Source organism: Tiliqua scincoides, chromosome 3 (assembly GCF_035046505.1).
Source record: "Tiliqua scincoides isolate rTilSci1 chromosome 3, rTilSci1.hap2, whole genome shotgun sequence".
In the NCBI taxonomy this organism is placed as follows: Eukaryota; Metazoa; Chordata; class Lepidosauria; order Squamata; family Scincidae; genus Tiliqua; species Tiliqua scincoides.
This window is the reverse complement of record NC_089823.1, coordinates 23,834,752-23,851,896: the sequence shown is the minus strand read 5'-3', so window position 1 is coordinate 23,851,896 and position 17,145 is coordinate 23,834,752. Positions and strand designations below refer to the sequence as shown.

The 17,145-nt window shown below is 41.6% G+C and overlaps 1 protein-coding gene across 1 annotated transcript in view; it reads right to left on the bottom strand.

Annotated features, from left to right (window-relative positions):
* TNFRSF19 (TNF receptor superfamily member 19) overlaps nucleotides 1-17,145 on the bottom strand; it is a 40,194-nt gene that overhangs the window by 15,257 nt on the left and 7,792 nt on the right. Inside the window, exons 3-4 of the mRNA XM_066621246.1 lie at nucleotides 15,132-15,310; nucleotides 11,834-11,919 (exon numbers count right to left, since the gene is read on the bottom strand). Of these exons, the coding sequence (XP_066477343.1) occupies nucleotides 11,834-11,919; nucleotides 15,132-15,310 (265 nt within the window). The remainder of the gene's footprint in view (nucleotides 1-11,833; nucleotides 11,920-15,131; nucleotides 15,311-17,145) is intronic.

Genomic DNA, 17,145 nt, shown 5'->3' with positions numbered 1-17,145 from the left:
CTTGCAGACATACTATACCTAAAACAAACACTCACTCAGCCTCTGGCAAAGAAGGATGCTAATTATAGGGTTGACTCAAGAGATGAAAGGGTGCTTCCAGTACTAACTTGTATAGAAGACTTGTGCGGTAGTTGGATGGATGGGCACAGGGTGCAGAGCCTAGCAACTAGTCCTCACTCCCAGGCTGTCTTGTCTTGCAACTACATTTAAACTGGGACAACAGTTACTGCCACTTCAATAGCAACTACATCAGAATGACTCAGCAGCCCCCAAATGTTTCCCAGCTGATAAGAAAGTTCAAACCAAAATCAGGGAGGATGCAGCCTATGGCTGGCTCCTCACAACGAGATTTATACTAATTAATGGCAATGATGAAAAGCACTTTGGTTCTATGAATCACCTAATGTGGAAAAAAGCATTTAAACCATATAAGCCAACGTTCTTCACTGCAAGGCCCAACAGTCAGTGGCAACTCCCAGTGGCAACTCAGTGTGGCTTCCTGACTAAGCAGGGATGTAGACATTCAAAGCTCTGGTCCTTTACTTTGATGCTGGTAGGGTGGCTCTGGCAAAGTGTGCCTCTGTGAAGGTGTAAGGAGCAAAAATAAGGCAGCAGTGCTGGCAGCCTCTCTGAATGCCTCAGTCTGCAGCGCCACAGAGAGGCGAGATGGCCTCTGAGCACACATATGGTATCACAGCATGACACACACAGTACTTAAAAGTGCTGTACTATTGAATGAACTGGCAGGAGTAGGGTTGTGGGTATTTGGTTTTTTTTTTGTTTGGATGGCTTTTATTGTGGTTTTCTGAACAGGTGGAGAAGCAGTCACTCTCTCCTGAAAGGCCTTCCCAACATGTGACTGGTCATGCAAAGGCTGTGTGTGTAGATTGATGCAATGGGTCATGACTGGAGGAGACCAGGCTGCCAACCTGTTGAGGTGGCAGAGAGTGCAGTCCTGGCAGCCAACAGCACGCAATTGCTTTTTGAACCATCTGCAAGTCTGCTGGAGGTAAACTTTCCATCGTTGTATACCAGAAAGCAAATGGGTTGATTAGCTGCTACTCAACTGCAGCTGATACTTCTTGTAATTCCAGCCAGGGTATTTTTGCACTGTGAGTACATCATTGTGACACCACTGGGGAGTTGAACTCACTCAATGAACTTTCAGCAAACTATCTAAGCCATCTCCTGCTTCCTATGCAATTGATAGTCATCAATGTAGCTACTTGCTGACCGTTCCCCTAACCCAGACCAAACCCATTGTTTTCTACAGGAAAGCAAGTTTTCATCTATGTGTTTTTGATACAGGCACAATTTTCCAGGAGCATAAATTGAGAGCTGCCTCTACATGTCACATACTCCTATGTGGCTTGCTCTCTCTGTTCCATAAAAGAGCATAGCTCCATGTTTCTTGACTGAACAAAGCAGGAAAGGCTGGAAAGGGTTATCTGAGGTACACACAGACCTTGCATTCTTACAGCATACAGGCTGTGTGTTAACTATGTGCAAGGTAAGGGGGGAAGAGACCTCTGTTATGCTTGATGAGAATCCCCCTACACTCAATATATGTATTAAACTGAACAATTCCAAACTGTAATCTTAATGTTTAGACAATAACTTGGAAACCTGCCAGTATGTTGTACATTATAAAACATTTGAATGCCAGACAAAAAGGATAAATGTACACTCCACAATCTTTACAAATGGAGCAGTAAAAGCTCTTCCATCTTTAAGAGCTTTGATTAAAAGGAGTTTCCCTTCTTCCTCCATCCATGCAAAAATATAGTAACCAAAGTGGAGTGGATAAACATGTACATCACTGACGTGTAAACACTGAGAATGCAAATTGCTTGAAAGAGGTAATGGGGCAATGGTCCCAAGGGCTCAGGGTTGCCTTCACTCATCTGGATTCTCTTCAGGAGGGTGAGGCCCAGGCAGAAAATAACATAAGGAGACAGCACTTTAAAAGATAACTAGAAGAAGAGCTGCAGGGAAAGAAGTGGTAAGCCAAAAGTATGCGTGGCAAACAAAGTTGCTTGTCCTGGAACTGCTTGGTAAAACCTCTGAGCCCCACGGAAAAAACAGTCTAGACAGAAAATTAGGGAAAAGCAAATCACTGTACTGCATCAAAAAATAAAATAGCTCTGTTGTTGACAAGAGAAACCCAAGCTGTTGTGCTTTTCAACATCCATCACAGTTTCTTATTACCAAAAGCGCTCATTTGTTACAACGTATGTGCAGACAGCAGACAGATTTGGGCAGCAATTCTAAGCACACTTACTCAAAAGTGTGTCCTGCTGAAATCAATGGCACTTATTTCCAGGAATGTGCCAAAGCTACAATGCTGAGACTCAAGTCAAATCCCAGGTCTCCATCCCCCTTTTGACTCAAATGGCTTACAAGTCACAATGGCAGCTGTTGTGACTCGCCCAGAGTCGCTTTTCAAGTCATTTGGACTTGAGTCCAAGTTTTTGTGAAAAGCGAGTCAAGCCCCTGAAATGGCAGGGGGGGAAAAGCAAGCAAGCACACACACAAAATAGAGTTGCAAACACACACAAAAGCGAGTCTTGACACAAGTCTATTTGAGTCTTTTCATTTGTCGTGTACAATCCCTGAGGTGCGAGTCACTTCCGGGTTAACAAATATGCGTAACATGAGTCAGTATGAGTTGCGAAAAACGTGCGAGTTTGCAAATCAAGTCTGAGTCACTTGAGTCTTGGCAAATCCCTGTTTATTTCTAAGAATATCGCTTTAGGACTGAGGTGTAAGCAGACGTGATAAAAATAATGTTTGGCAATGGGGGCCATCTCTCACTGAGGTGTTTTCAACTTCTCATTATTTTAACGTGAAGCCAGAATCCACTGTTATGACTGAAATAACACAATGGCCAGAGGTAGTTTTTCAATAATCTTAGCTGAGGAAAAGGAAAACATAAAAATTTAACATGGCAAATAATGCCCATTTATGCATAATTTTTGTCTAGGTGGAAAGGGGTTGGGGAGTTGAGAAAATGATCCTGACTAAACAAGGAGTGTTGAGAATATAAGACTTTGCTTTCTACATTTCAGAAAAGAATATTGTGAAGGAAATGCTGACACAACCAACACTGAGATGCAGTGTATTATGTTAGTCTAGAACAGCCATTTTCAACCACTGTGTTGTGGCACACTAGTGTACCGTGAATGTTCTGCAGGTGTGTCGTGGGAGTTTGGGGGAAGCTTATTTATCAGTAGGGCCATTGGGGGATGTGAGCCCCCTGCTGGCAGTAGTGTGCCTTGTCAATTGTCAAAACACTGATGGTGTGCCTTGACAATTTTAGTACCTTGTCAGTGTGCCATGAGATGAAAAATGTTGAAAATCATTGGTCTAGAACAGGGGTGCCCAAACCCCGGCCCTGGGGCCACTTGCAGCCCTCGAGGCCTCTCAATGTGGCCCTCAGGGAGCCCCCAGTCTCCAATGAGCCTCTGGCCCTCCTGAGATTTGTTGGAGCCCATGCTAACCAGACGCAACTGCTCTCAGCGTGAGGGTGACTGTTTGACCTCTTGCGTGAGTTGGGGGATGAGGGCTCCCTCCACTGCTTCTTGTTTCACATCTGTGATGCAGCAGCAGCAGCAAAGGAAAGTGCTTTGTGCAAGGCCTTTTATAGGCCTTGAGTTATTGCAAGACCTTCATTCATTCATATAAGTTCATCTTTAATATATTCATTTATGTAAACTTATGTAAATCTATTCAAATTTTAAATGTAAATTAATTCTCCCCCCCCCCCGCCCCTGACACAGTGTCAGAGAGATGATGTGGCCCTCTTGCCAAAAACTTTGGACACCCCTGGTCTAGAACCTTGCTTTGCTAACCACAATGTGATGTAATCAGTATTTGTGGCCAAAAAAGGAGGTTTTATTCCAATTTCCTTGAAAAATAAAACCAGAAATAGAGGGAAATGTAAGCAAATCCTGGAGCAGTTTACTAAACAAATGCACAAGGGCCAAATTATGATGAGTTACATATCTGTGAAGCTCCTTTAATCAGGCACCCATTATCTTAGTTGGCATGTAGCAGTATACTTGTTCCCTTTAATGAAATCTAAGAATACTGGAACTATCATAATTTTAGGTACTCAATAATACAGAGTGGAAAAACTAGTAGTAATGTCTTCAGGAACAGGTTTCTATTACAGACATGCATACATTTTATCTCTGTCTAACACTCTCTCACACCTTTCTCTCCAACCATTCTGAGAGGCTAGGCAGATGCGCTCGTTGTAATCTGGTGTGAGAGACTTTTTAAGTGTGTTCTGAATGATAACAGAGGCTATAAACAGAGAAACTAAAAAAATTCTATTAAGCCATGTTGTCAGCCCCTTTAATTGTGCACAATTATTTCCTTCATGGATATTTCTTGAAGGGCTGCTTTTAGGAGCTGGCATTTAATTGAAGAAGCTATTCCTACCCAGAAATCCTTACTATAGAATCCCTTTTTACCCATTCTTACAATACCATGGGCCCAATTCTATCCACTTTTCCATTACCAGTGCAGCTGTGCCAATAGGACATGCACTGTATCCTGTGGCGGGGAAGGCAGTCCGAGAGACCTCTTTATTAGGTATGGGAACATTTGTTCTCTTACCTTGGGACTGCACTGTGGCTGCACCGGAGCTGGAAATTGGGATAGGATTGGGCCCTAAGTCCTTTGGATGGTTCTTCAATTTACGACATCCTTAGCATTTTGGTCAGCAAGGACAATAATATGCCCTTATCCTAGGGCTCCAACAAATCTCCGGAGGGCCAGAGGCTCATTGGAGACTGGGGGTTCCCTGAGGGCCGCACTGAGAGGCCTCAAGGGCCGCAAGTGGCCCCAGGGGTGGGGTTTGGGCACCCCTGTTCTAGTTCAACAAATAAGCCAACATTAAGCAATACTTATGTTTAATTGTGCTGCTAGCAAAGACATGCTGTTGTAATTCACCTTAGTTGAAACTAATCATCTTTATAATAGCTTTGTGAACAACGTATTTTCTCTTGCCTCTTTTAAGTGTTATAATAGCAAAGTAAAGTATGAATGGGATAGGTTCAATAAAATAAGAAAAAAAGCTGTAGTAAAATACATTTATAGCTTGTTTGAATGCAACCAAATTATTAAGCTGCTCTTACTCATTCAATATTGTTATTACTTGTTTTATAGCCTAATCAGGAATAGATCTGAGTTTAAAGCACACAATTTCATAAAGTCTTTAATGTTGCCATTTTTATTTTCAAAAGGTATCTCTTTTCACATCAAAGTGATGTGAAAAGCGGATTGGTACTATGGCATGAATGGTGGGCAGCAGGAAATAAAACCCATGTGACTACTGAGCCTATTACGATATATGCCCTCAAATCTACTTCAAATTTCCTACTTGAACAGAAAAATGGATATACAAATGGTTGTGTGAATGAGCCCTTAGACTTCAGTAAAGTACACTGGCGGTCATAAACAATTTCCCACATTTGAATGAAGGGAATGAAGGGAAAAGCAGAAAATGAAACCATGTCCATGAAGGGGAATTCTTATTCAAAGCATATGTGCATATGCTTTATGGCAGATAAGGAACAGACTGATAGCATAGCAATTTATAGGATGCCTTTTGGGCAAATGTTATACTGCATTTACCCACATTTGATCTAGGCCACTTGCTTCAATCTCAAGAGGAAAACTTGCCAAGACTTGCTTATTGTTTGATTATTATTTGTTATAATTCATCCCATTTGATGTTCATTACTGCTTAAAACAATTAAATAAGGTCCATCTTGGAGAGGATACATGCATTTTACTTATTTTTTATTTCAACTTTCCTGTTTGTACACTTTCAATGGTTTTTCCCCTTCTTTTTTCCTCAACAAGGAAATACCTGAATAGTATCATACACTAATTCAATGCACTTTTTCTTAATTCCAGTTTAAAAATCAAACTTGTATTGCCATTGTACAATCACTCCCAATCTCCCCATAAGAAAATGCAGATTTATTTGAACTTGGCATTTTAAATGCATTTATGTATAAGTATCATTTGCCTGTATCAAATGACAAAGAATTCAGTGTTTACTCTTAAAGTTTACCCAAGAGATAACAACTTTCCTAGTCTTTTACATCCTTACTTTTCCATTACAGAATCCTTTCAACTTTTTGATGGTCTTTTAACAGCCCAGAATCTACTTTTTCATGAGTAAATATTTAAACCACAACTCTGTTTTAAAACCTCTACAGACAGAGAGAAGATGAAAGCCAGCTTGGAAATTTATAGCTAACTGGGTAATAATCAACTGGTACCAGCACTGTGAGGTCCTCATTAATGTCTCAGCCACCTTATGAGACTATAGCACAAGTCTGTGACCCCAACTTAACATTCGAGAGCAAACAGAAATTTGCCAAAGCAATATGCACTATGATTAACTGACAGATAAGCAACATTTAATATATTCATCTATACAAGATATAGCATTACCAGTGTATTAATGCCTACTTCATACATAAAGGAATGTGAAGCACTGAGTCAATCACTAAATGTTTTTACCTATAATTCAGATCTTCATTCACATATATGATCATAGCAACAGTGTACATGGTATCTTGCAAATTTCATTGAAAGTACATAAATAAAAACAACCAACCCTGCCATAATTTGTTATCTAATAGCATCAAAACATCAGAAAAATAGTTTGATACCATAATTAATTGTTTAAAATAATTAAATAGGAATGTATAGAAAACCTTCCATTTGAGGGGACAAAATCCTATATTGCCTGTTCTACTGATCAGTAAACATGATTAACTTTGTAAACGTTGAAATATATTTACAGTATATTATTTATTTCCAGAATCTCATCTATAACTATACTGGTCCAATGTTTGTACAAAATTGAATAGTGTGTGACCTACTATTTTTTCTTTCCTCTGTTCAAAGGTATTCCTTCAAAGAGTCATTGTGAATGAGACAAGGGCAATTTCATTTCACTGTCACTTTATCATCACTACGGATTGAAAGGAAATACAGTAATTCCTTTTTTTCTTTTAACAGATCTGAACATCAAAGAAGTTAACAAACAGGCCTCTTATGTTTACAGGAGAGATGACCTGAGAACAGAATCATGCTATACAAACTGCCATGATTTCTTGGAGGATGGAAGGAAGACAAATGTGATAATCGGTTCACTGAAATCTGCTTACATTTCAGTTAGAAAGTTTATACCTGTTCAAGAATAAATTTTCAAACTAGAAGTCCAGCTATTATGGAAGATTAATGTTCAGAAAGTAGGTCACTTGTTTAATTCACCTACAAGTGTGTCTTGACTGAACAGGTTTGTACCTTATACCTGCCCCTATCTTCAAGGGCCACTGAGAGGAATTTTATCAGGTTGGTACTTTTGGGGCTCCTCACAGGGGTACAAAGATTCTTTTGGGCCCTTTCCCTTCTCCATTGGATCAAAATTTCTATTCAAATATTGAGGGAGCCCCCTATGCCCATTCCATTACCTTAGTGTTTGTGTTTCTTCCTTAATGCTCATACTGCCAGCGCTGACAAGTTCAGGATTGGGCTCTGAGTCAATGTGACTGTGAAGGTGGTCACTTCTGGGTTCTCCCTGGAGGAGGGACACTCACTGTGGCTGCTTCTCGCCTTCATTCTTTCTCCTGTGGAGACTCCCCTCGACAGGAGCCTCCACAGGAGAAGGAACAGAGGGCGAGAAACCACCAGTGCCTCCTCTGGGGAGAACCCAGAAATGACTGCCCTGCGTGCTTGGAGTGCAAGGCAGTCACTTCCAGATTCTCCCTGAAGGAGGGGTGCTTGCTGAAGTGACTTTGCACCCCCGTTCATGATCCACAATAAAAGAAATAGGGGTGCAAAGCCAGCAGCACCTCCTCCATAACTAGGGTGGAGCATGAGGAGCAGTTAGGTGCCTTCCCTTGGTATAGCAGCCAAGGCAGGTGCCCCTCTGTCTAGTTATGCATCTGCTCTCCTACCTGTAGTGTAGGCTTGTTGCTTGTTGGTCTTTAGTTCAGCAAGGATTTAGCTTTGTTTAAGGAAGAAACACAAAAACTAAGGTAATGGAATGGGCGTGGGGGCATAGGGGGCTCCCTCAATATTTGAATGGTGTCCCCCATATCCATGGTTTCTGTAACATGGAGAAGGGGATATGGAAAGGGATGAATGTCCCCTTCCCATGAGGAGACTCTGATGGCTGCCACAGCGCCCACATGATGAAGCGGAAGCCATTTTGGCAAGACTGCTCCTCTGGGCACCAGGCAGCTCAGGATTGGACTGCAACTCTTTCTGTTAACATTTGGTTAGGCTCCATACAGCATATAGGCTGGTTCAGTCTCTCCTCATTTCAGCAGCAATTTTGTTTTTGTTTAAGGAAGAAACTCCAAACTAATGAAAAAAACTAATGTAATGGAAACAGTACAGGGGAACAGGGCACCCCTGGATCCACAGATAACTGAATCCTTGGATATCTGATATGCAGATACAGAGACCCGCTTGTATGTTTTGTGTGTGTGTGTGTGTGTGTGTGTGTGTTTTATCCACTCAGTCATGTTTGACTCTTCACAACTTTATAGGTGAGTGCTCTCCATGCTATCCTGTCTAAACATGGCTTCTTTCAATAGTTGGACGTTCATCTTTGTATCTGTTTTGATGGTATCAAGCCAGCACATTCTTTGCCTGCCCATTCTTCTTATTCCACTGAAAACTCCTAACACCATTGACTTCCCTAGCGAATTCACACAAATGACATGTTTTATGTATGTTGTGGTATTGATCTTAAAATTTAAAAAAAAATTATTGCGTTTTTGCAGTTGTATTTATTGTAGTTGCAGTTTTTACATGGGTTAAAAACTAATTGTATAAAACTACACCTCAAATGTCAGTACTGTGCCCCCTGAGATCTGTGCCCTAGGTATCTGCCTCATTGTCCTAATTATAGCACTGACCCTGGTCACACCTGTGCACATCTTTCCTCAGTTGTGGCAGGCGCAGCACATTTTCAGCTAGGGAGCCCATAACAGGAAGAAAGGAAGTAAGCAAGAGAAGAATGATCTCTGCAATCCAAGGCTTTTGTCATAGTGGAAGCCTTGCTAGTACCTTTTCCTGCACTGCCAGACAACTTCTGGGAGACTTCGTAACTCTGTATGAATTCCAGGAGCCCTTATAGCAAATAGTGAAGAGCTGCCCCTCTGAGGGCAGGAAATTAACTGGTGTGCCCATTTTATATGGTTCCTCACTCCAAAGTTCACAGGGGAGTTCTTCCCCATGTTCTGCACTTCTGGTTTTCAACCAAGGAAGCAGGGTTCCCCTAACAAGAAAGGCTTTTTGATAGGATGTATTTCCCAACCCTGGTTTCTTGCAAGGATGTTTCCCAAGACTTAAGTGAATGAATGAGTGAATGAAGTGAAGTGATGTTGGGGTCTCACTGCTGCAATCTACTGACCTAATCAATCAATGTGTTGAGTATCACTGTGTATCAGTCAGCACTCAATACATGCCTCTGTTTTCCTCCTCACTCCTGAAGTTTAGAGGAGTGCAAGAGGAACATGGGGGGGGGGGTGACTTGTCTGAGGGATCAGGGCCTAGGGGGGATATGAAGCAAAAAGACATTCTACATGCTAAAATTTCATGTGCCTGTTTTTGTACACTGGAAAGACAAGTCCTGTAAACCCTGCCCCCTCAGGGCATATTGTGTAAGTATTAGGTATTAAAGCAGTAGTTGTGAAGATCTGCGTCATCTGTCCATCAGCCTTTGTCTAGTTCTGTCAAGGGTGTGAAGGAGACATGTCTGGTGAGCTTTGAAACATTTCCTTTGTCCCGTTAACAGCCACTCTTCTACCTCTTCACTGGAGCTGCTTTAATGTGGGACAGGTGGATTGGCATAGGCCACCACCTGAAGGAGCCCGTCATCATTGCTGGCCACATCACCTCATCTCATCCCTCCTGGCTCCTGCCATTTCAACAGCCAGGAGACATGACCAGCAGAGATGGTGGGCCACAGGAGAGCTGTTGGGGGACATCAATAGGGCTGGAGGGACAGATTAGTGAGTTGTGGTCTGCTGCAGTGGGAAATCAGCAGAGCCAGAGCATGCCATATCCTATTCGTCTTCCGAGACCCAATCTGGCAACATGGATCAAAGTAGACTTGCAACAGCAATTTTGCTAGCGCAGGTCCAAGTTGACCCATTGAACAGGTTGAGGCTTAACCCAGGACAAGGGGACGAATGTCCCCTTACATTCAGGAGACTTTCAGCCTGCTAAACTTCCCAGTGAGATGGAGTACAGCCTGTGCCAGTGCTGCTACATGGGGAAGTTTAGATAGGACTGGGCTTTAAGAATCTAAATAAGCTATCACTTTTAATCTCATTAATTTCAATGACAAAGGAAAACATAAGCATACCTCTCTTCCATTGAAATCAATGTGATTTAAAAGTGTTTCACCTGTGTATCATGCCACAATTCTATTTCACTTTACTGACTAAGAGTAAATGAAGAATTCACACCTTCTCTCTCAAAGATTTACCCCCGCATATATTCGCCTATAGGTCAAAAAATTTATGCCTAAAAATAGAGCCTGAGATCCTGGGTCGACTTATAACCGGGTCAATGCAGTGAGTGCAGCAGAGTCCTCTGGTAGCTTCTGGGAAGCTTATGGAGGCTCAGCAGCTGTCTGGTGAAGTGGGGGGGGGGTGGCGTGGAAATGGGCTGAGAAGCAGAAAGCAGGTGGGGAAAAAGGAAAAATTTTTACCAGTAATTACAGTATTCAGAGGCATCCATTTTAGCCTCTTCTCCAGACAGGAAGAGAAGTGAAGGCACTTCTGAGAGTTGTAGTCTGTATGGGCTGCTGCTCTGGAAGTGCAGCACATACTCCCACAAAGCCTCCCCACAATTCCCAGAAGCCCCTTTGTCTCCCTTCCAGTTAGGAGGAGAAGGAAAATGCCTCCTTTTCTTTTGCTGCTGCCTCAGAACAATCCTGGCAAGTCATTTGCAAATAATTTCACACACCCCCCCCCCCAAGTTTAGGGGTCTGGTTTTTAAAACCCCAGGATGTGATCCTCATTTCCATCTAAAACAAAGTCCCAGGCTGCAATGCACCGTTACTTAAGAATAACACCCATGGAAAGCAGTGGCTCTGCTTCTGAGTAAAGAGGGTTGCAACTGTGCACAGCTCAGTCCTTGTTGCTTGTCTCCCTGAAGTGAACTGAACCGCACACTCCCAATTACATGTTTTATTACATGTTATATACAGAGCCCCTGGCTTCACACACGAGGCACCTTAAACAAGGATTTGATTGATGGTTCTACCAGTATGTTGTTTACAGTACATTTACTCTGACAGTGTTTACACAAATGTTGTGAAGACCAGAATTTTAAAAGTTAATGAACAAAAATGCATCTTATGATCTTTTATTGTAATTTTAATAGAAACTGTACAGTTTTTAAGTAACAATTATTGGAAGGTTATTTTTCAGAATCTGGCCTCAGGTAAAATCAGACAAAATTATAGTCAGACCCCCCCTAAGTTTAACCCCCGACTTATCCAAGGGTCATAGAAAATTCCATGATTTTGGGCTCAAAACCTGCCCTCGACTTATCTGTGGGGTCGACTTATAGATGGGGTGTGTGGGGTGCTTCTTTCTTAGGGTGATAGTGCAATAACTCAGTTTTTCTTCACTGCACTGACATGTGCCTTTTTCATGGCAAAAAAAAAATCAGTTTCAACTCTCAAATAAGTTCTGCTATGCTTTAAAAAAAGCCGTAAGAGTAAGAACTCAAATGACCAAAGTTTATGTTTTATTATTTCAGTATCAGAAACACTTACAGTGAGGTTCATACGGAGGAGGTGGGTCACCACAAGGAACACATTCCATATCTTGAAAGCCTCCAAGCTTTGTTTTTCTGTAGAATCTGGAAGACACACCATATATTCTTCACATATCCAGTTCACAAGTTCCTAACACAGTAGGACAGAGGCCTAATTTTCTAGATAGCATGAAGTCTAACAGAGCAGTGGTTCTCAAACTTCCCAGGAAATTTATTCCCAGGGTAAGTCTTTGCGGGGGCAGGGGCAGCAAAGTGATCTTCAGGATTGCTCCCCTGCAGGGGGAGGGGGGACTATTTTTTCACAAACCATACATGCTCCCAGGGTCCAGGGGGTTTGGGGAGCCCAGCGCAGCACTTGCAGGGCTCTCCATGGCTTTTAAACAGTGAAAGTTCCAAGCGCAATTAAACCGGAAGTGGAATTTCTGGTTTCGTTGCGCTTCGAACTTTCACTGTTTAAAAGCCGCGGACAGCCCTGCAAGCTCTGCGCTGGGCTCCCCACATGCCCTGGACCCTGGGAGCACGTATGGTTTGTGAAAAAGTAGTCCCTCTACCCCCCGCAGGGGCACGATCCTGGGGATCGCTTTGCTGCTTTCCTCCTGCCCGCGCCCCTTAAAGGGAACGGGGCATCTTTACACAAGCTGGTGGGTCGTGACCCACCAGTTTGAGAACCACTGTAATAGAGGACAGCCCCTGGGGGGGGGGAAATAAGTAACATCATGGAAAAAAATACCACAGTATAACTAAGGGATACAATTCAAATCTCTTAATACTGCTTAATCTTTTTAAGTTATTTGATGATCCTTATATGAAACAGCATCTAAAACAAATATGCAATTCTTGTGTAAATGCAAACCACCAGGACTAGCCAGATTCTGAGATATGGTGAAGAAGCTGGTTTGGTCAATAGACTGGAGAAAAGAGTCTATTTGGGGTGGCTTCCACCCCACATTTGCCTGTGACTCCACTGGTCCATCACCAGTGCCCTGCAGACCACCACCCAGTGGTTCACCATCTGCCCCTGTTGCAACCTTCTTTCTGCTTCCTTCTCTCAATGGAAGGGAGACAAGCTAGAAGAGGTTTCAAGCAATGGCTCCCTACCTCTTCCTCCAGACCTCTTTTATGATCCTCTTTCTAGTCACTAATCCCTCCCATATGGGAAGGAAAGCAAGGGAGAAAAGCAAGCTAGGAAGAGGATCATAGCGCTGGGTGCCCCCCTAGCCATTCTTCCCATTTCTCTTCTTCTTCCCATAACTCTTCTAAATAGGTTGGGCTCCACCTGCCCAGCAGGTTCAGAAGAAGAGATCTAGGAAAATCTCTAGTGATTGTGGGGGCTTTAGATGTGGAAGCCATTATGTGGTGGTGTGGTCTGTGCATTAACGCACGTACAGGAAAAAAAATATTAAAGGAAAGGGAAGAGGAAATCTGGTTCTGTTTCAGGTTCTGGTTTGGCCTGGGTCAGGTTTGCAAGAAACACATTTTTCAAGATGTGTATGGAATCTCAGCTAAATTTTTACCCAATGAGTTCACATTCAGTTACATATGGAAATATTTTAAATCTTGTCTTGTAATTGTGGTCTTACTGAGCAGAGGAGATATCTAGTTTAAAAAAATAGTGCTCTCAGAATCCAACATGCATGCATCAATATGCATCAACATGAAAAGGAATGGACTTCTCACAATTGGTGGATTTCACAGCTCTGACACACCGCAGATACTCGCCTATAAGCCGACCCCACAGATAAGTTGAGGGCAGGTTTTGAGCCAGCAATCATGGAATTTTATATGACCCTTGGATAAGTCGGCGGTTAAACTTAGGGGGGAGTGTCTGACTATAGTTTTGTCTGATTTTACCCGAGGCCAGATCCTGAAAAATAATCTACCACTAATTGTTACCCAAGAACTGTATTCTCTATTTTATTAAAAACATATTAAAATATCGTTTTTATTCTTTTTTAAATTCTGGTCTTCACCAACTTTTTGTAAACACTATCAGAGTAAGTGCACTGTAAACTACATACCAGTAAAACAGTGGTTCCCAACCTGGTATTCACATACTCCCAAGGACACTCAACAGGACCTTTAGGGGTACTTGAAAAAGAATGGCAGAATGGCAGAAAAAGGCAGGCCGTGCTCCAGAATGCCAGCAAGGCAGGAAGGGAGGTAGCTAGTTGGCTGTGAAAGCCCCAACAATACCTAGTTTTTGGTCATCAATTCATCTATGAACCAGTGATTGAAAACCAGCACAGTAAAAAAGCTGAAACATAATATGAAAAGTGATCAATTACCCAGAATTTCTCAGCACCCTTCTGGTGCAAAACAGTACAAAGGTAGAGTCTTCTGTTTTTCAAACAGATGAAAAGAGAAAATATGTGATGAATACATGAAATCTGGGTTTTCATATGAAGGAGATGAAGGCTTGTATTATTAATTACAAACATTTTGCTAATATGAAGGGTACAATTTATGGAAATGGGCTGCCAAGGGATATGCAAGTGAAAAATGTTGGGAACCACTGCAGGAGATCCATGAATCAAATCCACCTTTAAGGTGGACATGAGGAGAACCATGAATCAAAGACACTTTTAAGGTGTCTGGTGTGTTAAGCCAGAAGCTCTACATACAACATACAACCCATAACAGGGAGTGTGCAATTCAATTCACAGCAGAGAGATGAGATATTTGCAACCCTTTTTACTGAGAAGTAGACCCACTGCTTTCCATGGGTGTAATGGTGCACAGAATTGTAGCCTGGGAAGGAGGGTCCCATCCTAGTGTTTCAAAAAACAGACCTGCTTTGCAAGCATTTGCAAAGCATTTGCAAAGCAGAACCAGGCTGCAGCAGAAGGAAGGAGAATAAAAGGTTAATTTTGGCTGGAATGTCCCTGGAAAGTAACTATAGCAACTAAGGAGGTGCCTGCCTGAGCTGAGCAACAGCTCAGCTGAGAAACAAACTGTTCAGAGTTGAAAGGCTCTGCCCTCTGATTGACCCAGAGATAAGGTGAAGTGATAATTGGAGCTTGATTACTTGGCACTATACATGAGTATCTATGGTAATCCCTCAAAAATATTATCGGTGATTCTCATATTATTTAAGGTAAGTATTCACATTGACCTGGAATTAGTGTTTAAAATTAACATTTGTCAGCAGAAAAACCAGAAAGACAACGTAATCTGTCCATGGTCACAGAGCCAGCAAACACTAAAACTTTAAAATCCAAACTTTTAAAAAGCTGATGTACTAAGACTACAGATAAGTTATCTGCAGTTTCCTTCTGACCTTTTCTTCTGCAACTCACCCTGGTAAGCAGTCTCCACAAATAGCATTACTGGTAGCAGAACAATTGGCCTTCTGAAATCGATTTACTAGAGCACAGTCCAAACACGGCTTGCACTTCTGAAATCCCCAGTCTTCCTTGAATCTGTTTGGCCTGCATGTCATGCACTGGGCATCCTCCCCATATCCAAAGCCGCATTCCTGTAGGGATTAACAAGCAAGAGCAAGCTATTCAGAAATTTAGAAGTGTGAATAAGAGACTGCAGGGATGAAATGAAGACCCAGTGTAATTATTTCTGAGAATTAGACTTGCTAGAGACAAAAGCCGTCCTTTCAGCAAGTTCAAATGTGTCTTCGACTGCTAATAATCTCCCTTACTTCTTCATGCAATTCATCTGAATTCACTTTACTTGAGAAGCTACTCAGTATTTGAATGATAAAAGGCTCTATAGACTCCCGCTGCTACATTATTATGAGCTTATGGTGGAATTACTGAGTAGTCCATTTTATAATTAAGCCAGTTAGGTGAGAATTTAGAAGCTGGGTTCAGTGAAGTTTTCAGACAATTATGCCAAAAAAAGTCTGATATAACTGTTCATAGCTAAGGAAAAAAAATAAATGACAAACAGCAGCCATGCTGCAATATCATTCAATTTAAGTTTCTAATAATTTAACAGGTTCCACAGTAAGAAATAATTTTTAAGATTAAATTTGTGACTCTGCTAATTGCATTTCATTGAGAATGTTCCTTCTGCGATTCACCTAGCAGTCTCCACAACTGGCAATTCTGTCAATAATTTAGATATAAATCCAGAAAAATAATGATGATGATGATGATATGGGAAAATAGGAACGCTGCAAGGTCTAGTTTAATGCAAAATAGGGGTGAACTTTTGTACTGTAATGTCTGAAATAAACTAGAAGCCTTTACTCTTCATTAAAAAGATAAAAGTCTGTATGGTTCCAAAGAAAAGGATAAATAAAATCCAAACACTAACCACTGCTATTTTCATGTCTTATTATTGCAGTTTATGAATTTGGGGAGTTGATAACATACATATATAGTATCAATTGTGCAACTGTAGCAACAATAGCATATGCAAATTTTTGTTCCTGATTTATGGCAAGAGGATTCATGAAAAACTCGGTCTTCTCCTTTGCACATTTTCCAGCCTGTTTACAGCCATGGTTTGAAAGACATTGCTGCTGCTTCAGAGTCATTTTTAAAAGCCTGAATAGGCTTTTTCACTTTGTGATCCCAACTAACTAGGGATTACTCATTCAAAATGATGCCAGTAAAGTGACATGTAGATAACACTGTGTGATGATATCACTCTGCATAAACTATGCCTCACCACTGCCCTCACTCATTACACCCACTGCCCAGGCAACTGGGATGAAGACTTTCTGCCCATTGATATCTACCCTGATTTTGCAATGTGATGTGAAAAATGACCCCAAAAAGGAATGTTTCATGAGGTGGCAAAATAGTCATGAAACAGGGTGCCCTGTTTTGGTTCAGCACTAAGAAAGAGATAGAAAGAAAAGACATAAACACACATACACCATTGACCAAACCACTTCAGTATTGGCCCAAGAACTTCACTAGACTTTGTTTCCAATGACAGTAAGCCAAGAAGGAGTTTACAAAGGACAGGGTAGATAACTGAAAGAGAAAAGTGGAAAATGGAATAGACGCAAAGGAAAATAAACTATGTAGGGGTGTTTAAGTATGCACTTTGTTCCTATATGACAAATACGGCAGTTCCCTTCTGATACTTCAGTTCATGGCTTGGGATCTCTCTCACAACTCCTTGAGCTTCTCTCTGAGCCTTCCCTTCCCTATAAAGTTCATATTTTCTAATCTGTTCTCATTTGGTTGAGAAAGCAACGCCTTAGCTTCTTTTTTGAGTTTTTATTGCCAAAACCAGTCCAGTCCCTTTCTTACAATCACTAAATGTATTAGTCAGCCCTCTGCTAGACATAATGATCAATGTTGTCTTTGATTTTCACTGCTTATTGAAGGCTTTTGGCAT